This window comes from Diceros bicornis, chromosome 6 (assembly GCF_020826845.1).
Source record: "Diceros bicornis minor isolate mBicDic1 chromosome 6, mDicBic1.mat.cur, whole genome shotgun sequence".
In the NCBI taxonomy this organism is placed as follows: Eukaryota; Metazoa; Chordata; class Mammalia; order Perissodactyla; family Rhinocerotidae; genus Diceros; species Diceros bicornis.
In genome coordinates, this window is record NC_080745.1 from 19,977,666 (window position 1) to 20,000,861 (window position 23,196).

Here is a 23,196-nt window from a genome sequence, read left to right on the forward strand (position 1 = left end):
GAGTGGTGGCTGCCAGGGCTCATCTCAGACACCTTATTATAAAAATATATGGATCAGGGCAGCCGTGCCATCATCCTTCCCAGTCACACTTCTTCAAGGGTGATCCATTTCTAGTCCAAAGTCTAAACCAGGCAACTGAAATGCAGGACAAAACATAACCCCTCTCAGATTTTAACTCATAGTTTCAGAGTTATGCCAACATATACGGTGGCTTTTGCATGAAAGACAATTTCTGGAATATACAGTAGCTGGACTGAGAGTAGAGAAGGCAGTATGGCGGGTAGTCATATAAATGTCATTTTTTCTTCTCATTTTGTTTTGAGCTGGGTGGTATAAATATTTCAATAAGTCAATTTTAAACAGAGTTCACTCCTTTTTTAGACCAGAAAAATAACTCCAGGCAGATTGCTCTCTGAAAAGGTTTTCTTTGCCAATAATACCATGTTCTTGCCCAGCCAGGTTCAAAAGGAACTTCTGAGGCAGTCATCTTTAAGTAGATGCATATCTACTGCTCACACACAGAAGAAGAGGACTGGGGTATAACACCTATGGCAAATGTTTAAGACCAACCTGAGATGACTTCCAAAAGCAGCATGAGCTTAAGGCCATTCCTGAAGTCTTCCTCGATGTTCTCAATCTGGGTGCCAGCTTTCCTTAGGTGGGAATTACACCAGGCAGTGAAAGTCTGCAACAAGAACCAACACTCCTTAGCACAGCCCCATCAGCAGTCAGACCCCCTCCACGGGGACAACACTTGACATCTTGCACATTCTAGCGAGTCTAAGAGGCTGGCGCTTCTCGGACCTTCTAGAGAAAGCAGACAGAATTTGACAGAGGATGATTTGAGGGCCAAAGGTAAGATTTCAGTAAAATTTCCTTTTTGGAGACAAAAAATCATTTATTTGGTATACCAACCTGGGGAATTTTTGCCTTCAGTTTAAAAAGGTACCACATTTACACCCATGCCTTCTGAAAACCTCTTACTTTGTAGGAAAGACAGACTAAATCAGGATGTGCTTATTCCCTGCATACAACAAAAATAAGCTTGCTTGCAGAATGGATGAATAAATAATGTTTAAAGAATGTTCAAAATGTCTTACTTTAGAGCAGAGGGTGGGCAGTATTGTGTAGCAGAAAGGAGAAGAGAGGAGGGACCCATAACCACTAATTATCTACAACTAGTTTATCTTGGATGAACAACAGTTTTAAGTTAGTAACTAAATCAATTAAACAAATTTACAGTATAGTCAATCATTAAAAAATAATAATTATAATAGTAATCATGACCTCCTATTGGCATATTCCAGGCCCTGGGCTAGACCCTGGATTTCAAAAACAATTAGATACAGCCTGCCCTGGAGGGGCTCACAGTCTAGGCATGTTGACAATTACTAGGGGAAACTCCAGCGGAAAGATGAACTATATATTAAGTGGCATCCGAAGTCATTCTGTTTCTTTTTCAAGCTTCTTTTAACTTGGCTTCCACTTGTGCACTATTTCCTGCCAAAACCAGATTAGAAATGCTTCTGGCAGCTGCTGGCTAAGAATGCAAACTGTCCCTTGTCTCGCAACAGCTGCTAGGCTCAAGAACAAAGTGCCCAGCACATTACACTGGGGGGGGACACACAAACAGGGTTTGTGCTATAGATGAGAAAATGAACCTCTCAAAAGTTGACTGCTTCCAAATGAGACAACAAAAAGACAGAGTTTCCATAAAAAATAATTTTCCTGGGTAATAAAGAGGATTTTCAAATCTCAAATCAAAGTAATAGTCACTTATTTTAAGAAATATGTGATGGCATTAAATTTAGGGCAAAAAGAAGATGTGGGCATTTTTTTGGATTTACAAATAATGAATTTTACCCCGAGAGCCTAAATTGACAACTATTTCTCCTAAAACACATCTAAACTTTAGTCAGGTCTAAACAGAAGAGATACTCGAAGCCATATATTCTAGATCTGCACCCAATCACTGTGGTAGCCACTAGCCACACATGGCCATTTAAATGTAAATTAATCAGAATTAAAGGAATTAAAACTTTAGTTCCTCAGCTGCATAAGTCACCGTTCAAGTGCTCAAAAGCCACATGTGGCTAGAGGCTACTGGACTGGATGGTGCACATACAGAACATTTCCAGCATCAGAGAAAGTTCTACTGGACAGTGCCACTCTAGATAATCAAATTTTGTTTTTTGAAGCTAAGATTATTATAAGAGTCTATTATTTATTTGTTTATTAATTTTATGTATTTGCTTTTTGAATAGGCAATACATTTCCTGGGTTCAAAATTCAAGTGGTACAAAAGGTATAAGGGTATAAAGGTACAAAAGGTTATATAGTAAAAGGCCTCCCTCTCACTTTGTTCCCAGCCACCCAGTTCCCTTCCCCAGAGGGAACAAACAGATTCAGTTTCTTGTGTAGCTCTTCAATGATATTCTACACATATATAAATACACAGACACACACATCTTTTTTTTGTGCCTTTAATACAAATCATAGTATACATTGTTCTGCACCTGGCTATTTTTACCCACTTAAAAAACATAATCTAGAGATCATTCCATACCAGTGCAGGTCATTCCTTTTTATGGCTGCATAGTATCCCACTGTAGTGTCTATACCACACTTGATGTAACTAGCTCCCTATGGATGGACATTAAGATTGTTTCCAGATAACTAAGTTCTTAGAGTAAAAATCATCCCAAGCCCCATTTTCGGCAAGCAAATCTACCTTAAAGGTGTTTTGTTTCTTTTTTTGTTTTTAACTGACACTACTGAGACTAATCACATACCTAACCTTTTGGGAAAGGCACGAGAGAATAACAGGTTGTGACTTTTAAAAACAGAATTGACAGAGAAAAAATATAATGTTACAAAATATTTATAGAGTTGTCTTTATTTACATTCTACTTGAAAATAGGCAATATTGCTGGTGCAAATTACCTTACCTTGTTACCATGTCATTTAAGTCCCTTCATAATAAAAGGATCAGAAGCACTTCTGGAGATCACCCCAAAGCTGTTCCTGAAATCAATGCAAGCTTCCAGACTCCCACTATGGAACACTGTGAAAGTCTGTTTGATACCATCTTTTTATAGGTACACATACAATGAAGGTAATTTACCATAGGTAATTATTCAGTAGTACGAATCCAGAGAGTGAATTTAATCTAAAAGGTCAATTTATTTAGTTAAGTCTAATGAAGTTTCCCTACCTTTAATGAGTATTCCTAAGAGCCAATAAAGGTGGTGACTAACCAACTTAAATGGGAAAAAGGACTCCAATAGCTCTGTGATAACAGCTTGCGAAGAGGCCAGTGCACTCTGAAAAGCAATTTATGCTTTTTTAGAATGTTTAATTTTCATTCTATTTACAGTTTTAATTACCATACCCTACAGAGACTATTCCTATGCATTTCCCATCGTCCTCTGTTTCTGTGAAAAGCCTGCTAATCATTGAGGAGATAGGAACAAAAGCAACAGCAGCAACAAACCCCATACATTTTACCTGGTGGCTTCTTGGTGGATTTTCTTGCTGTTTAATAGCAACATGCATTTTTTAAGGTGCATGAGAACTAAATCTTGGAGAACTAAAACAGAATGAAGGTAAATCCACATGGTTTTGGAGGCAGGCTTCTAGGTTCAAACTGGATGTCCTTTCTTAAGAAAAATGGTGCTCTATGAACCACACAGAGACCATCACGGAAAGAGGCCAATGTCTTCCCAGCCCACAGCTCAACTCAGAAGCTGCCCAGTCACATCTGAGGTTCCTCCAACCTCCTCTCTTGCTTCCAACTCAAACTTTCCTCTACCTCTCTCCTGAAGAACAACTCATTCCCTGCTCCTCTACACCTAGTGATAAATACAAATTTTTGCATCTCTAAAATAGGCACATCAAAATCTTTCAGAGCCACACAAAGAGAACCAAGATGGGAAACCACAGAACCATCTATCTCCAGAAAGGAAAGGCTGATGTTTCTAGTCTGTATCACCTTCCAAAGAAACTCACAACAAAGCTAAGGGAAGGAGTGTTCAAGTCACAGAAAGAAAAGACAGAAAGGCAGTGGAAGTCACTGTCTCACTATGTTTATTCCTTAGACAACCGGAGCAAATATTAGCATCTCTTCCCAAAACACAGAGACTCACAAGTCACTGGACAGGATGGGCAGTCCTGTAGGCACAGACTGGTCTTCCTGCCCTACGGACCCTCCCTGGTCGCAGGACAGGAAGCTGTCCACGCACAGGGCGGAGAGGAAGAGGGCCTGGGGATTACGGCCATGCTCCTGTGACTTGTAGTATTATGTTTTCACGCAGAAAGTCTGAGGAGTACTCAAATTATCAGCAATCTCTCCTCTGTTATATATCTGAACATAATCTGGAGGCCCAGAAAATGCTCCTCAACCCCCAAAACATGGTGGTTGAGAAAAATATCAGTTGGAGGAGTTTCCCAGGAATATTGGTTAGCAAGAATTGTTAGCCCCATTCAGTGGTGGGCAAAGCCATTCCTTCTTTCATGAAAAACTTACTAGCAAAGTCCCTAGTTCATAGGAACTGTAAGACTACTGTATTTCTCAAATTTAAATTATATAATATGATAACCAACACAATGTACTTAATGGCAAAAAAGCACCTATGTCCTTATTGACATGTTGAGATAAGTTTGTGTTACTGAATGCTATGCATTTGTATTTGGTTTCAAGTTAATTAAGCCTACAGACATAAGCACCTACATTGTAGACTATTCCATTGAGAGAAGGGAAAAAAAGGTTTTTTTAATCCAAATGAGTAATATCTGTGATTATTTACATAAAATAAGTTCACATCTGTACCTGGAAGAGATTATTACCTGGATACGCAGATAAGGACAAAAAAGTCAATCCTGAGTCTAACATGGTTCTGAGTTATGAGTCCATTTCATGCTATCAGTTAATTATTAACTCTTTTAGCAGTAAGGTTCTAGGCCTGGGCTGGTTCCTATAAGACTATCTGTTCAATTTACCATTCCATTTTCTCCAAATAAAAAATTTGGCAATACAATATCTATAAATTTCCTTTATTCTTTTTTAGCCAGCTTTTACTTTAATAATAACTACATAAAAACCTAATTTCAGATCACATTTTCTGAAATGGAGACTCATTACAGCCATGGGGCTTTTCTGAATGAAACAGAACAGAATCTACTGAGGGCTGGGACATTCAGGCAGAGCCTGCAGCATGAAGCTCGGGGCTAGGCAGGTCTGAATAGCTTTTAGCTTTTAAACCCACCAATTACAAAACGGCATGTCTGTCAGGTCAAAAACGGCTTGGGGCACTGTCAGAGTGTTCTATGATTTTGAGTTTGCATATCATTTACTTTCCACAATGAGTAAAGACAGCAAGAGGCTCACTGTGTCGATCCCTGGCGTGCATCCTGTGGAGTGGGACGACAGAGCCCCAGGTGAGCAGGGGCAGTGGTCCCCGAGAGGGAGCCAAGAGGACAGGCAGAGTGTGGTCCAGCCCACAGTTGTGGCTCAGAACTCGGATTCTATTTCTGAGTCTGACACCATGCAATTATTTGTCCTTCATGTCCTGACACTTTCCCAGCTATAAAAAAAATAATAATTGTCATAATCAACTCTATGAAATAGTTCAAAAGGTTATCAGGAGGAGAAGAAATGTAAAAACCAGCCGGCCAACAATACCTCTCACAATGTTCTGCAAACCTTCTCATGTAAAACTACTGAAAACCACAACTCTGCTTAGTTGACTTTCTAAAAATGCTCCATATATTTTCCTATTTACAATAATCGCTTTAATAATGTTTTCTTTTCCACTTTACCAATTCTCAATTTGCCAAGATTCCTTCTAATCGCTTTCCTGATTCTTGTTGAATATTTGAAAAGTAAGTGGGCTCTAGAATGCTGCACACATTTGTGGAATCTCTGGTTAAGGTAGGAGGGGAGGGTCAGAGCTGTTTCTCTGAATTAACTGTGATTTCAGCTCCAGCATTTAAGAAAAGAGTCACTGCCTTTATAAAGAGCAGGGAGCCTGCTCCTCTGAGAGGGCAGAAATTGCTGCCAGACACATGGCCAGCAGAAGCAGAATGCACTGGTTCATGACAAATCTTCACAACCCCCTCAGACAGAAAGACCCTTATCCACACATCACAGGAGGAATTGCACTGGGTGATCCTTGCAAATGCTACAAAGACCCAAACTATGGGACACTCCAGAATCACATCAGAAATCAGCAGCATGATCTTAAATTTAAATATTCGGACACTCAACCATTTTTTAAAAACATTTAAAAAGTCTCTGGATCCAGAAGTCACTCACAGTGGTGACTGACTATTCAGCGTAGTGAATACTGAATAATCATCTGATCTTGAAAAAATTCCAAACCTTCAAGGTTGCCAAGGGCCAAAGTACACCTTCAACTACTCACACAACATTTAAAAAATGTAATCCAAGCAAGAAGTACGTAAGTAGAAGAGCGTTAATTCTAAGGATCCTGCATGTGCTACAACCAACTACCAGATGCCTTGAAGGTCCATTTGGAGCCCTAATGTTCTCATAACTTGCATAACCAGGCATCTAACCACACAGTGGGCAGCCCTTTTATTTTCCACCCACAAATTTCTGCTTAGTCTCCAAGATCCTGCTAGATAACATGGCAAGTGACAGCTCAGTTTAGCGATCTCTGAAAAACAGCAGCCCTAAAATCTGAAGCCTGGCTTTGTGACCAGCTGAGGGTCTGGTGTGGGAAAGTCAGCTCAGCTCTCCTGTTGTTTATTTCTCCCCCGAAGGAATGCACATTAACTTCACTCAACTAGTTGGCTGTGAAGTATGATGAATTATAAGAGACTGGAAAATATTTCACAAATATAAATGCCATAGAAACACAAAAGAACAGTAGTCAGTGATGGCAATTTTAAAAAACTTGAGATGCTTTGGGGTTTAAATTGAAAGGGAATTAAGTCATTGCATAGAAAAATAAAGACAGCCCATAGTCACGATTTAAGTCTACTAGAGCACAGGAGATATTCCACCTCCAATAACTAAGCATAAACACGCTGTTGCTTAGCACATTTCATAGACTGTTCCTGTACACAGTCAGAAAAGGGATGCAAGATGGTCTGTGATCCAAGAATCCACAACGATGCCAGGTCTTCGTCTTTTCCGATTTATCACAAGTATTCACACCACTGTTCAGAGAACAAAGAACATCATTAGCATTTCTTAACTTCCTCAAGGTACAAAGTGCTCAGAACATTAGTTTTTGCCAGTATGGGGTAAAAATATTTTGCCCCTGCATTTTTTAAAAAATTTATTGCTCAGCGACAATTAATATAACAGGCTACATTCGCATCAGGACTTGGTTCATAATACACCAGGTACGAAGAGCCTTAAAATTAACTCGTGTAAAAAGGCAAATTCCATCACATTCCATTGCAAACAGAAGGCTCACAACTCGTTTCCCAGGCTTTTATATGCCTGCAAGCATACATATTATGAATCAAAGAACCAAATATGAACATAGAGGCTTCTTATCTGCCTGACTCACCTTTGTATCACCTGAAGAACCCAGCATCCAGCCCATGCACCTGTGTTCACACATACACAGCTGGTATCTATTCAAATTCTCAATACTTCAAGTTTTAACTGTGACAATTTCAGGCATAAATAAATTGGAACCTCAACAGTACCCAAATACTGCTTTTAACCTGAGTTCCAGGAATACTCATAAATATAAATTTAATTGCTCAAAGACAAAGTAAGAGAAAATAAGAGAGGCAGCTTTTTCCCGTTGATTTGCCTCCAACAAATTCTGCCTAAAAGCAGGATTTAGGATTTCTTTCTATCCAATGTTAGAATACCTAACAATCTCAAATTAAAGGGTAAGAAAGCCACAAACAACTCAATTAGTCTTTTAAGGAAAGAGGAGAAACACTGTCAGACATACCTGGTGTGTGACACCACCACCTGAACATTCTAAAAATGCTGATGAAAGTGACAGACAGAGAAGCAGGATCTTCGGTTTGTGTTTGAGACAGTGCCTGGAGACAGTGGCACTCAGCAACTATTTATTGAATAACATCTTATTTGTCAGACTTCCTGGGACAGATCAAAGAGGGTAGCCATCAGATTTTTTAAACTGAAAAAATTAAAAAACCAAGGAGGTGAAAATCTGTAAGTGCTCAAGTTCCAGGTTTTAAAAAATTATTTTTATCATGTCAAACTTAACTACAGAATCCTTTAAATGTTAAAAAAGACTCTGTAATCTTGCCAAAACAAAAACCTTGTAAAAAATAAAAGGCAACCTCGCTACTGAGGGTATCTAAAAATAGAATCGGGCTAATGGAAAAGACTCGAAGTGGGTAGGTTAAAGATGGCTCTCCCAGCACTTGAAAAGACAGTGCTATCCAGGTCTGGTTTTAATCAGAAATTCTGAACTGTGAATTTTAGGCTTCAAACGTCAGACTCAGAGGACGGACTTCCATTTAGTCCCTGCGCTGTTCAGAATACATAAAGAAAGGTGCTAAAATCTCTAAGGCTGCCTAACAGGAAAAAGAAAAATGCTTTTCAGGTTTTTTTAACAAAGCCAAATCCAGCCCAGACTAATTCCAGTTTGAGGAGTGACCTCTCTGATATGTGGAATCTCCTCCATAACCTCCAGAAAGGATGGAACAGATTAAAGTTATGGAATTTGGAAAGGTGAAATGGCTAACAAGGTTACTTTAATATTGGGAAAAATCCAACCTTCAATGGGAAGCTTGTGCACTGTCTACAGCACCCCTTCTATGCTATTCTACACCTCTGCAAGTCACAGATGACAGAGAGCAATGCAAAATAATTCTTGTCTATAGACAAGAAATGCATTCTGTTCAGTACAGGGACAACCCTCCCTTCTCCCACAGCAGAGTCTGCCTCCATTTGGACATTCATTTCAATATTCCTGATCTATAAATGTGCCTATTCTTCAGATTCTCTTTTGAACTGGTTGTAACACCTCTTCCATTTTCTCATTAATTAAATAACATCTTTAACCTGCTTATATTTCATTTTTCTATTTGTCTGGGAGTCATGAGTTTACCTTTACTTAAGAATTGTCTTTTGATACATAGTGTTAGAGTATTTCTTCTAAAAAGAGGTCAACATTCAAATATGCTAAAATATTCACTATTCCGATCTAAATTTTATTGATTTCAATGAAGACAAACAGTAATTAATACACCAAAATGACACACAGAACTAACTAAAGTCTATCATTTGCTGGTCTTACATTGCAAATGCTTCCCTTGTCCTGTGAAGATGACAACTGTCTTAAGTCTCGGCTTACCGCATTCCTTTTCCATGTCAAACTCTCCATTTAAAATCCAATATGTGTCCCGACGTTCCCTCTTATACGAATCACCATAAATACTACTGGATTTGGGCCGAATTATTTAGCACTTTTCTCTGTTTCATAAAGATCTTACATTTATCTAGAAGCTAAACTATTTCCATCTGTTAATTTCCCTCCTGCTCAAGAAAATTTCCAACAAATATTTTATTACCACTTACAGGAGTCCTGATTACTCATTCTCCTAATTCTTATTTTTCAGCTGCAATTACTCATCTCCACATCTCTACAGTCCTCAAGGTAGAGATAAAACATGGCAAGGACACCAAACATTTCTCTGAGCCATTGACTCATGATTTAGTTTTCAGTCCAAGCTACCGCCTTTATTTCCAAACGGTGTTTTAAAATTTTTGAAATAAAATTTTAATTATAAAAAAAAATGTTACAGCATTCTCTCTTTTAAAGGACAGTTAACAAATGATCTTGATGAAACTCCCCATTAAATGGAAAAAAGAGTTAAGATTAGAAATACGCAGATTCTTCCCAAACTATTTTAGAGCTGGAAGCATATGTTAAACTAACCAAATCAAATATCTTCAGAATCAAAGTCTAAGTCATTTTTGTTCTAAAAGGTGGGAAAAAAAAAAGTGGTAAGCTCAAAGAACTACATGAAAGCTATTGGTGCCTGGGCATCCGAGCTTCAAGATTTCCTGAGGCCAAGAGCCTGACTTAACCACAGGCTGGGAGTTCTGTGGGGTCACACCTGCCTCCCCCAAGCTGGCACAACCTACGTGAAGAATTCCTTTGGGGACTTTCTGGTAAGCGAGCATTTAAGGCTCCCAACAAACAGCCTTACATATGATTGATCCTGAGCTATGCTTCTCAAAATAACTTGTTCCCTTGGAGCCTGGGTAATTATGTGCAAGATGGGGCTCGGCGACAGGGCAGACCCAACTGCTGCTCAGTTTTTGGCAATAGCAACGTTTATTGTACTTTCATTCTTCTCTTCTTGAGGATGAATTCGAGTTTAAAGAAAAGTACACTGATGTTTCCCCTCCTCAGCCCATCCTGGCAACTGGGGAAGCAGCTTGTACTACACAGACAGCAAAATAAATATTCTTTAATTCAAGTTCACCATACTGTTACTACTTTCAGGGACCCAAATAAACGGTTGCCTACACAGAGGGATGAAAGTGTTCATTTAGAATGAACAGCTCTCTGTAACACACCATACTCTCTGCATTGGTGTTTGAAGCAGAGCACAACTCTAAGTCAGGAACAGTCCCCAGTCAGGTGCGTCTACAGGTTTCCTCTACATATGCGAAAAGCTCCGGATAACATCAGAATAAAAACAGGGAAGCTGGGCATTTCCACAGTTTCTGCCCACTCCACACAGGAAGGAACCAGGCTGGGATCTCCTCCATCAAGAAGCTCTTCCCTAGGGCTCATGCTGAATGAAAAGTATTCATACAAATATATAATAAAGTCTTTGTATCCTGAGCCATTTCAGGCAATTATATATAATAGTATAAAACACATACGTATATGCTTCTATACTATAGCACAAAGTGATGTAGTAGGTAACATGGCAAAATGTTAACATGAATTTTCTCTAGATTGTGATGTTAAAATTTCTTATCTATATTTTCTACAGTGAACACATATGATTTACCCAATTATTTAAAAATGTATCTTGAAAAAGTAGCTCAGGAAAGTATATATACAATTTGTTAGCCTAGATTCTTTGCTGTCACTGAGTAATCTGTAATTATGTTAGCCAGCTTTACTTCATTCATCATCCATATTTCTTCCTGAAAAACTACTTAAATTGGATATAATGCAGCAACTCTAGATTTCTGAAATTCATCACTCAATGTAGTGCTACTTCAAGATTTTTTTTTAAGTTTCACATTAAAATCCCTATTTCGACATCACGTTTTAAAATCCTAATGTAGACGGTACACACTGTCCAAGTTCTAGGACAGCAGAATAGAAATCCTTTGGAGTCTTTAATATCCAGTTACCCAGATACCAGTGACAGCAATAGAACCCACTGTCACCCACCAGGCATTTCTGACAGGATTTTTCCTGCTTCCCTACCAAGTCCTTAAAGGACCCAACGGTGACTGCCCCACTGTGTCTCATCATAGGCTTACGGGAAAATTATACATTGAACATGATTTTACCACACAGTAAATACAGTGATCACCACTACACTCCCAGATTTTCAAGTGTCTGAACATATAAACATTTTTTTTTTAGAAAAGACTTAAACCGTCATAAAAACAAACCTAGAGATCTGACTTTGGTAATTGGTTCAGATATTTAAATAATGTTTAATCCTTAGTTTTTCAGGTGTGCAAAATAAGCATCCTTAACGCAGAGCACATATTAATATCAAATTGTCTGAATTGTGAGCATATGTAATATTTATAAAACCATATATATAGCATATAAAATACCAAAACTCTAATGGTGACATGCATTTCAGAGGGGAACCTGGCCCCCAGGAGGGCTCCAGTGGGGTCGGTGGTCCCCTATCCCTCTCTCCCACAGCTGGCTGCAAGCCTTGGTCTTCTAAAGGATGCATGAATTAAAAGACTCAGAAATTACTAGACTCTGGTATTTAAATTTGTCAAAGTATTAGAAATCTCACTTCACCAATATTTATTTATTTATTTATTTTTTGTGAGGAAGATCAGCCCTGAGCTAACATCCATGCTAATCCTCTTCTTTTTGCTGAGGAAGACCGGCTCTGAGCTAACATCTATTGCCAATCTTCCTCCATTTTTTTTTTTCCCCAAAGCCCCAGTAGACAGTTGCATGTCATAGTTGCACATCCTTCTAGTTGCTGTATGTGGGACGCGGCCTCAGCATGGCCGGAGACGCGGTGCGTCGGTGTGCGCCCGGGATCTGAACCTGGGGCCGCCAGTAGCAGAGCGCGCGCACTTAACCGCTAAGCCACGGGGCAGGCCCCAAATATCTATATTTTTTAAAGTTCAGAAATAGGCCAGTCCTTTGAGAGAAGGCATTATTATCCTATATAAATTACATATATTTATAATATGTATATATATATTATCCTATATAAATTATTGGGGCCTCCATACTATTTTAACCTTCCCTGACGTTGCTGCATCTATCTCCTCTGAACAGGGTGACCACTGAGTTTGCAGTCTAAACTGGACCACTTCTGAGAGCCAAGGGAGACACTATTGATGATTACTCTGGGACAAGAGCCACCACTGGGACTGTCCTGGGCGAACCAAGATGTGGGTTCACTCTACCTCTGAAATTACTCCACCCTCCTTCACCATTTCCTTCATAAAGAATAGAGGCCTGAGAGATGAGCAGCACATTGTGTACCTTAAACTTACACGATGTTATATGTTAATTATATCTTAATAAAGCTGGGGAAAAAATAAAATAAAATGAATCTCTGTAAGGAATGAGGAGGTTTGGAACTGCTGCATGCACGCAGCCCCCCATCACTTCCGGGGCTACCCTGGAAATTCCCACATCTAAGAGGGCAAGCGCCTGATGTGTGTCTAAATAAAATCCCCAGAAGCAGTCTTGGCAAGACGGCCCCTAAAAATAACCTTTCCCCAAGAACCATTCAAATGTCTGTTCTGCTCCTTCCTCCAGCTGTACTCTGGGGGTGGTGGAGGAAATAAAGATGCAGAAGTATCAAATTCAGCATCCTCAGACATTGTTCCCGCCTCCTGTCTCAAATTCAAGTTCCCCACTCAAAGCAGTAAAAGCAATGGTCATAGGAGCTAAGAGAGGACAAGACCAATAAACCTGGAAGAGGCTATAGGGTCAGTTTATTAGATCAGTTCACAGCGGGAGGAAAGACTCCTTCCACAGAGCATAGATCCCATCAGTACTGACTTCACACATGGGCACAAATAGTGGTTAACCATCCACGTTTACAGGATGCTAAGAGGCGTCACCTCTGCCAAAAGTGCTTTCTTAGCACAATTCCATCCTCTTCTACTGGGCCTGAAATTCACGACTCGGGTCCTTCCCATAATTAGACAACAGGGTTATTGTCTTAGAAAGGTCACCTTTAAAATACTGGTGATCTCTGGAAAGGCAGGTCTTGGGAATCCTTAGTTTTTAGGAATAAACTTATAATATTAAGAATCTGAGAAATCATTAGGAGAATCTGGGGGCTAGGGGAGGTATACACGCAGAGCAGGGAGGAGGCCTCAACGGCCAGAAGGGGTAGCAGAAAGCGCTGATTCTAGGGTGGGCAGAGAGGAGTTCCAAAACGGGGAAGGGAACAATAGGCCTACTTTGCAGTTTTGCTTCAGGCTAATTTCTTTCAAAACTCTGTGTAGAGAATAAAACATTTGTTGAACATAAAAACTTTTTTTTTTCCTTTTAGAACCAGACATCCCCGGTAATCATTTCACAACGTATACAATATATCAAAACATGTTGTACACTTTAAATATATACAATTTTTTCTTTGTCAATTATACCTCAATAAAGCTGGAGAAAAAAAGAATTGGGCATCCTCTATTCATGAAACTTGGGTTTTCCTTGGCCAGTGGGGTTCAGAGGAATTCACTGTATTCTCTATTCTCTCTGATTTTATGTATCTTTGAAATTTTCCATAATAAGCAGTTAAATAAATAAAAGCAGGATTTTTTTAATGTAAAGTAAAGGTTGGTACTGCCATTTCACAACGTGTTAGGCTAAACCTCTGTGGAGCCCAAATCATACAGAGCGTTCTGTTCCCTAAGAGATCATCGCGCCTGCAGGAGAACTCCGATCTACTAGGCTCCTGCCTCTGGCAGTCTTGTTGTCTTCAAAGGGAATTGACTCAAATACATAGGCGTCCTGAACTCTGGCTTCTTTCGGAACTGAGTCAGACAGACCAGCAGTTAACCCCAAAGATGTGCCCTTCACAGCACGTCCTACAAAACCCCACTGGAGAGGTCTGGTTGGCTTTTCCTGTGGTCCCTTCCTCCTACTTTGGCATTTCTGTTGGACAAAGCAACAGCTAGAGCCTGACTTGGAGAAAACCTTTGACAATATTTACCATGCCTCAAAATTTAATTTTCTTATTCTCATCCGAAGTTCCGAGTTGTACCCATTTAGAAATAAAAAATGCACAGACACACACATCCTTCCACAAAGGCAGTAGGTTACTGATAAGTGAGAAATTAGGAATACTGAATCCCAGACTTCTGCTCTGGGTTGTCGGTTAAAAATCTGAGCAGAAAGCCACAAAAACAGAAAAAGTTAGCAGTTAAAAGCACAGCCTTTAGAGTTAAGCAGCCTGTATCCAAAATTCAATTCTGCCATTTGTAGAACATACTATGCAATAAAATAATTAGCATCTCCACATTTATAAAATTTCAATTGCGAGACAGAACTGAATCTTCATAATTTAGACAAAATTCTGTGTGCATTTTCAGCTACCACTTCCCCACCCTCAACCACGCTTGGACAAGTTACTTAACTTCCCTAGCTAAAAAATGAGGATAACAATATTCATCTCTCAAGATTGTTGTGAAGATCGAAGAAAATAATACCCATGGTTAAAACAGCACCTGGCAATTCTCAATAAATAGTTGCCCTCCCCTATAGAGTGAATAGTTTGGGATACAAGGAACAAAATGTCAAATCCCCTCCCCCTCTTTTCCTTAACCTACTGGCAAAAATCTGTATATTAAAATATCACTTCTACTGTCTTGTTGGAGTTCTTTTTTTTTGGTGTTACACTGAAAAAAAAATTAAAACATCCTTATGTCCCAAAATTTAACATAAAAGACCAAAGTATGCAATAAAATATTGCATTTTATTATCTATTTCATAAAATTGCAATAACAGAATAAAAATTAAACAGTTTGCAAAATGTAGAACATATGGTTTGCATTTTTCCAGCTAATCTCTCTCTCCCCACATCCCAGCCCAACCTGACCTTCACCCCTGCCTCCCCTCAAAAACGTGTTTGAAAATAGAAAAATATTAACCTCTACGGGTAATCTCTAAATTGATTACAATTCTGTATATGTCTTTTGTTTTTTAATAATGTTTCGATTTTATTTCTCAGAGAATGCAGGCCCTATCTCTCTGTCTGACAGGGTGAAGGGCTGATTATTCAGATTCCTTCTAGAGTCAGATTGACCTGGGTCTGGGCTGAAGTTTTAATTAGACTGAGATGAGCTATGCTTAGACAGACCCTCAAACTCCCACACTACTGCTGTCTTGGTGGTGGTGGTGGTGGTGGTGGTCGTGGTGGTGGTGGTGGTGGTGAGGAAGATTCACCCTGAGCTTACATCTGTTGCCAACCTTCCTCTTTTTGCTTGAGGAAGTTTCACCCTGTGCTAACATCTGTGCCAATCTTCCTCCATTTTGTATATGGGTCACTGCCACAGCATGGCTGAGGAGTGGTGTAGGTCCGTGCCCAGGTGTAGGTCCAAACCCGCGAACCCGGGCTGCTGAAGAGGAACAAGCTGAACTTAACCACTACGCCATGGGGCCGGCCCCAGTATGTCTTTTACCATTTTCATGACTGATACTCTCCAACACCCAAAATACCAATAATCTTTTTTTAAAACCTTAAAACAAAACACCTAAATGAGGACACTAATTCATTTCATTTCCTTAATTTTATAAATGATAAAACAGGAGGAGGAAATCTATCTTGGGGTTTAATTTCTACATTTAGTACATAAAGATGAAACAAATTCTACTTTTACCAGTAGTCCTCAGAAATTTTCAATAAAGACTTCCTCAACAAAGCCTATCATTGACCATTCTAATTGCAGAAGGATTTTATGTCACAGACTTGAGCACAACACCACAAATAATTTCTTACAGCTTTTCACTTCCTTTGAAAGTATAACTTATCTCACGAGCTAAAAGATATCCCATTCCACAGTGCCAAATCCCTGGGTTTCTGTTCCAGCGACTAAACCAATTCAAATGCCAGCTTCAGACTGACTGGCGAAGTTCCACTGGAATACCAAGGTGAGATTTCTCCAGGAAGAAAATCAAAGACATCTCGACAGTTCAAGTGGTCCCAAGTCGTCTACCGCGTGCATGTTTTCATCCAGAGAAGCAACGCTTCCACGTTCAGGTAATGTCACTACTTCCTCTGGTGGTCCTCTAGTCTTAGCTCACCTCAGCACCTTTCAGGAAGATCTTCTTCCATTTTCTCCTCCAATAGTTTCAACCATCACTTATAAACTCCTATATCTAAATCTCTAGCTTTGACCTTTCTTCTTGATATTTCCATTGGATACTAAGCCCTCAATCCAAACCTCACATTTTTAACTTCTACAAAATCCAACAACCCTGTTACTGTCCCAAATGAATACCAAAGACATTAGAGATAAGGCTAGAAATGATTAGAACTCAGTTTTGTGGCTTGGTTGTTGTGTGGTATTGGTCAAGGACCTCAAATATAGTGGGACAATACTGGTACCATGGTTTCATTGGATGGAACCATAAGAAATTGCAATTTTTGGAGGACAAAATGATCAGTATTGAGAATGTCATATGGGTCAACCTAATACATGTAAAATATCTCAAAATCCTAATAAAGAGCAATGAGATTACCTATGTTCTAAATAATTACTATTTTCACATCTTGTTTGACTATAATGAGGTAACTTAAAGACTTATAACTTTAGAAGATAGGATTTCTCGATTTGCCAATATCAATTATAATTGTCTGTATAAGACTCAATCAGGGCTGGCACCGTGGCTTAGCAGTTAAGTGCGGGCGCTCCGCTGCTGGCGGCCCGGGTTCGGATCCCGGGCGTGCACCGACACACCGCTTCTCCGGCCATGCTGAGACCGCGTCCCACATACAGCAACTAGAAGGATGTGCAACTATGACATACACCTATCTACTGGGGCTTGGGGGGGGGGGGGGGGAAAGACTCAATCATAGCTTCATATTAAATACTGTTCTCATTCCCCCTAAACAATCTCATATTGACCTACTTGACCTATTGACCTCCATTTCGTCCTCACAAATCACTAAAAAAATGAGTGTTTTTTCCATGATAGCACTCCTTTCAATGAAAAGGTTGTAATGGCCACTAACAAGAATCTATTTTCAATGTATAGTAATTTCTAAGGACTATGACTGACACATTTACCCCCAAGCAAAAACAAACAAACAAAACAAAACAACTCAAAGTCATGCTAACTTTTTAGTCGTGGACTTGGCATGTGTCAGTACTGCTCAGGCACATTCTTTTCCAGGACCACACACACTCTTCAGAATCACCTGCCTCTATTTTCTATTTTCCAATTCCACTACTGTGAAGCACGGCACATCTTCCAAAAAAATTTCTTTTACCATGTTTTATATACAAACCATAAATTTAAATTTACATAAATAAATTTGGAATTTTCTTTATTAAGTGGATTTTCAATCTGGAAAAAACAGTCATTTCAAATCAAATTTAGGTTACCAGAACTTTGTTCTTTAATATGGTGGCACATTTTATTATAATTTGAATCTCCATATATGATTTTTTTTAATGCAAAATTATTTTTTTAAAAATTAAGCAGCTTACCTTTGAAGGCTCAGTCTTAGAATAAGAATTAAGTCAGAGAACTCCATCATTTCGGGGACTTGAGAAAACGCTTTAAGAAAAAAAATTTTTTTTTGATGGAAAGGATTGGCCCTAAGCTAAGATCTGTTGCCAATCTTTCCTCTTTTTTTTTTCTTCTCCTCAAACCCCAAGCACAGATATATATCTAGTTGTAAGTCCTTCTAGTTTGTCTATGTGAGCTGCTGCCACAGCCTGGCAACTGACAGATGGTCAGTGTGGTTCTGAGACCAGGAAGCGAACCTGGGCCGCCCAAGTGGAGAGCATAGAGCTTTAACCAACAGGCCCTCAGGGCTGGCTCAGAAAATATTTTTAAAAAGCATTAAACAACAAGCATGAGTCGGAGTTAATACATTGATAGCTCAAGGAGTTATAAAGATTGCAAAAAAATTTTAATTGTACTAAATTCTTTTCAGAAATATGACTCATAATTCCTTCACTCCACAAATATGAGTGCAGACTCTGAGCAGGCCCAGTGCAGGGCCCAGAGAAGAGCGTCTGCTCATAGACCTCATAGGGGAGACCAAGACACCACCAAGTGACCCACGTTCTAGAGGGCAGGCCTCCCAGAGGAGGGGCCTGAAGGAGGAGGAACTCCCATGAGGGGCAGAGCAGGTAGGGGCTGAGTATAAGGCAAAGGGGAGTCAAATACAATGAGGGCCACTCTGCAGGGTTGGCTCTTAAAGAACCTGTGGGGAAAGTGGAATAGTGGACAGAGGCTAGCTCAGGCCTGGCCTCACAACCCACTGCAAGAGGTCAGAACTCTCTCTGAAGGCACTAAAGAACCACAGAGAGACTTTAAGCAGGGAATACCATGAGCAGGCTTGTGTTTTATAAAGATCATTTCTGCCAGCCTCACGGCAAAAAGCCTGAGGACAAGCATGATCTGTGGGAGGGTAACAGAGCAGGAGGCCACCGCCCCCATCCAGGCAGGAAACACAGAGAGTCTGAAGGCCTTAAAGCACATCACAGGAGGAAGAGGCAGAGTCCAGAGGACTTAGGAGGTGGGCTCCACAGGAATCGGACAGAGCGAGGCATCAAGGATAACGCCCAGGTTCCCGGCTTGGGTGCCATCGAGAGATGTTTCCGTTCACCATGACAGGGGACCATGCAGGAGGGGCCCTTTGGAAATATTCTGTACTTTCTTTCACCAGCCTGGTTGAATTGGGTGTCCCTCCTCTGTGCTTCTCATGAACCTTTTTGGTCTCTTGAAGTAGGCTGTAAGCTCCTTAAGGCCGAGGGTGCTGTTAACTCAATTCTCTATCTCTGGCCCTGGACCATAATAAATGTCTGCCAAAGGAATGAAAGAATGAACAGTGATGCTGTGCTCCGTTTATATTCTGTTCTTCAGTAGGGTTGCAGGTAAAAACATCTTCTGGTTTCTGATCTAGAAAACTGTGGGGAGGGGTGTTGTATGTGCATGCAGGCGTGTGTGCATGTGCTCAGACAGATACACCCTTGTGTAAAAAATGTTCCTCAGACTTCTATAGAAAGACCAATTTCTTGCCCTCAAGATTTTGCTTCCTCTGAAATTTGTCTAGCACAGTGGTTAGCAAGCTTTCCCCCTAATCTTTGCTTTCTGTTCTTTCTGGAAGAATTAGTACCGTTCCCAGGGAAACAGCGGTACGATTCTGACTGTCCTCCAACGTATTCCGTATCAACTCCTCTGCTCGTCCTCGCGGCTCCCCCACCCACTCCCGAACTGTGCCTTCTCTGTAGGTGTCTCCCAGCTGCGACAACTCACTGCAGTGCTTTCTGACAGTTTTCTGAAGCTGCGTTAATTAAGTTTCCCAGCTAAGAGTCATATTCCTCCTCCCACACTCACAGAAAATCTTCTTTTGGGTTCAGGTTTCTTCCTTAGTGAATTTGGCTGAAGGGGTAGGGAAGAGCCCAGGACACATCACAGTGCCTAACAAAGGATGCAAAGACAAAGAGTGATTTTCTGCCTTACCACGCAGGCACCTGTGATTCTCCACAGCAAACCAAGTGCATATTTAGGACAACAGTCCCTCTGGGGGCTGGTGTTTCTTAGGGCGCATACTAGATTCTGCCTTTATATGCCTGCCCATCAACTTTCACTGGACATCAGAGGCTACCTGAAACTCCAGCCCTCCCTTCAAGCAATGGCCACATGGACACACCACTGACCCCACAGCACTGCAGCTCATTCTCTTGCACTGAATAAGGACATATTCTGTAAATATTTAGTTTTCCATCCAGACACAATCTCCTAGTGGATAAACAGACTCTCCTCATTAGTTTGTTGGTTACTTGTCAATAACACTGTCTTGAGTTTTAAGTCCAGGAGCTCTCACAGTGAGATCATGCCTGCTTAATTGGATTTATACAACAGCCTGTGTGGAACAACATGGGGTTATTTAATACTTTTTATAATCCCTCCTGATCACTCTCAAATTGATGCCTTCCTTGCCACTGCTTCTATTAGCCCCCTCATTCTAATCCTCACCACTTTATCCTTACAATCCCTTACCCGGCTTTTGCCTGGGTCCCCCACCTCAGGCCCTTACCCAGTCTGATTTATTCTGCAAACAATATACTACGGTAAGCATGGCTGTTCCTGGCTCAAAAACCTCCCATGCCCTGCGCTGCTGGGAGGATGAAGCCCGCACTCACCCTGGCGTGCCAGGTCCTCTATCATCTGGCCCCAGTTTACCTACCCAATTTTCTCTGTGAATTTCAATCTACATCTTTAGCTTCAGTTCAGCTTATCTCCTCTTCACACTTCCTCAAACTCATCATGAGCAGCAGACACACCCAAGAATACACAGCCAGGTGTCAGGAGACGCGAATCCTGGTCTGGCCGCCCTGGTTCTTTCTCCTCCTGTACTCTCACCTCTCTGAGCTCGCTCCCTGGCCTCTTTAGCGGAGGGTGGGTGAGGGGGGCCTGTGAAATACTGGATGTGAAGTTCTTTCACAGTGCTAAAGGGTTACATAAACACTTATTACTAGTACAACATCACACTTATCACTCCCCCCTTAAAAAAAACCACCCTGAAATAGGCTGTTCACTCTATTTCTCTAGCCAGGAACGCTCTCTTTCTCCTCTCCACTCAGCTAATACTTAGTTATTACTCAAATTAAGGCCTACCCCACTTTCCACTCCCTTATAAAGCTATTTCCTCATTATTCTCACCCACAATGATTTTCCTTATTTGACCTATAATTTTTACTCTTTATAAAAGCATCTGCAACCTAATACAAAACAATTTCCTATGCTCTAAGTGTTCAAATGTGTAAATTCTATCTTTAAAAGTCCATCAGGGGAGGGGGAATGGGAAGTCATTGTTTAATGGGCACAGAGCTTCAGCTTGGGATGATGGAAAAGTTCGGCAGATGGATGGTGGTGACGGCTGCACAACAATGTGAATGTATTAATGTCACTGAATTGTAGACCTAAAAATAGTTAAAATGATAAATTTTATGTTATATATATTCTACCACAGTAAAAAAAAAAAAGTACATCAAGTCACTAAGGAACAAATCTTGTACTCCATCATCTCTCACAAGTTCAAGCATAGTGCTGATTTCTATTACACCACCTCATAAAATTAAGAAATATCTGCTGCACGAGGATAATAATAATATTATTTGAACATTTACGGATCACTTGACACATACAAAGCCGTTTCAGCATAAACTAGTTTAATCATTTGATCCTGAAAAACCCTGTGAGGTAAGAGAGACGGGTATCAGGGCCGGTACCATGGTGTAGTGGTTAAGTCCAGCGTGCTCTGCTTTGGATCCAGGGCGTGGACCTATACCACTTGTCAGCCATGCTATGGCAGTGACCCACACGCAAAATAGAGGAAGGTTGGCACAGATGTTAGCTCAGGGCCAATCTTCCTCAAGCAAAAAAAAAAAGAGGAAGATTGACAACAGATGTTAGCTCATGGCCAATCCTCCTCAGCAAAAAAAAAAAAAAAAAAAAAAAGACAGACAGGTATCATTTATCTCTATTTTCTAGATGAAGAAACGGACACTCGAAAGGTTTAGTGACTTGATTATGGTCAGAGAGTACCAGGCAGAGCTGAGATTCGTCTGCATCTCATGAATCTGAGAAATTTCACAAGCTTTTTGTTAGCTGTTCATCTTATTGGAACAATTAATGCCTTTTCTCCTCGGAAAAATTCATCCAAGAGCATATTTCTCTGTGCAAGGGCAAAGAGCCTTCACCTCGCACCCTTCAGCAGCAGCTGCTCTCACAGAACACTGACAGGGGCCACTCTCAGGCTCCCAGGCTCTCTACTTAATCCAGACCCTGTGGGCAGCTGCCCCCGCACATGTGTCCTTCCATGAAGCTGGACCCGACATGGCAACATTTTAGCCTGGATGACAGGACTGACAGGAGGTGCTCCAAAATGAATGGTGAATCGGTCCATATAAACTGTGAATATTCAGAAGAACCTGAATTTCTCTAGGAATGATTAAAACCAATCAGTACTCTAAATGTGGAATAAATGAATGACTCACTCAGGCTCTCAATAACTAAGTGTAGAAAAGTTTATCAATGATCTAGCCGATTACAGATTAAGGATGTAAGGACCCTTTATGTATTGAAACACATAGTCATCTCCTTAAAAGGTCTGTTCTAGCCTCGCAGAGTGGTGAAGGACAGCGCCCTGTGCTGCGGAGATAGCACACATATTCAGCATTGCTGTTCTGACAAGTCACCTCCTGATTAGGCTTCAGTTGAATTAAAGGCTGAATGTGTTCCTTGGTTCCAGGAGAAGCTTGGTTCTAAACATCAAAGCTCTAGAAGTCTCAAAAGTCCACTGAAGAGAGCCTAATTTATGTGACTAGAAATATTCCTACTCCTATTTACTAAACACCCTTGAAAGAAAAGGGGAGCACTTTGAAATGCCTGTACATACTCACGCTAAATTCAACATCTTCTAAATTGCCTCCTTTTGGAAAAAGCACTACACTGTCTCACAAAATTGAAAACAGAATTGCAACATGACCCAAAAATTCCATTTCTGTGTACATAGTCAAAAAAATTGAAAGCAGGGTCATGAAGAGATATTCGTACACCCACATTTATAGCAGCATTATTCACAATAACTAAAGGTGGAAGCAACCAAAGTGTCCACTGATGGATGAATGGATAAACAAAATGTTGTATATACGTACAGTGGAATATTATACAGCCTTGAAAAGGAAGGAAATCCTGATACATTCTGTAATATGGATGAAACTTGAAAACATGCTCAGTGAAGTAAGCCAGACACAAAAAGACAAATTCCACTTATATGAGGTACCTAGAGGAGTCA

The 23,196-nt window shown here is 40.4% G+C and overlaps 1 protein-coding gene across 2 annotated transcripts in view; it reads right to left on the bottom strand.

The window, feature by feature from the left end:
* ACTN2 (actinin alpha 2) overlaps positions 1–23,196 on the bottom strand; it is a 66,080-nt gene that overhangs the window by 39,995 nt on the left and 2,889 nt on the right. For both annotated transcript variants that reach the window (XM_058542959.1, XM_058542960.1), the window contains exon 2: positions 571–685. In XM_058542959.1, the coding sequence (XP_058398942.1) occupies positions 571–685 (115 nt within the window). The remainder of the gene's footprint in view (positions 1–570; positions 686–23,196) is intronic.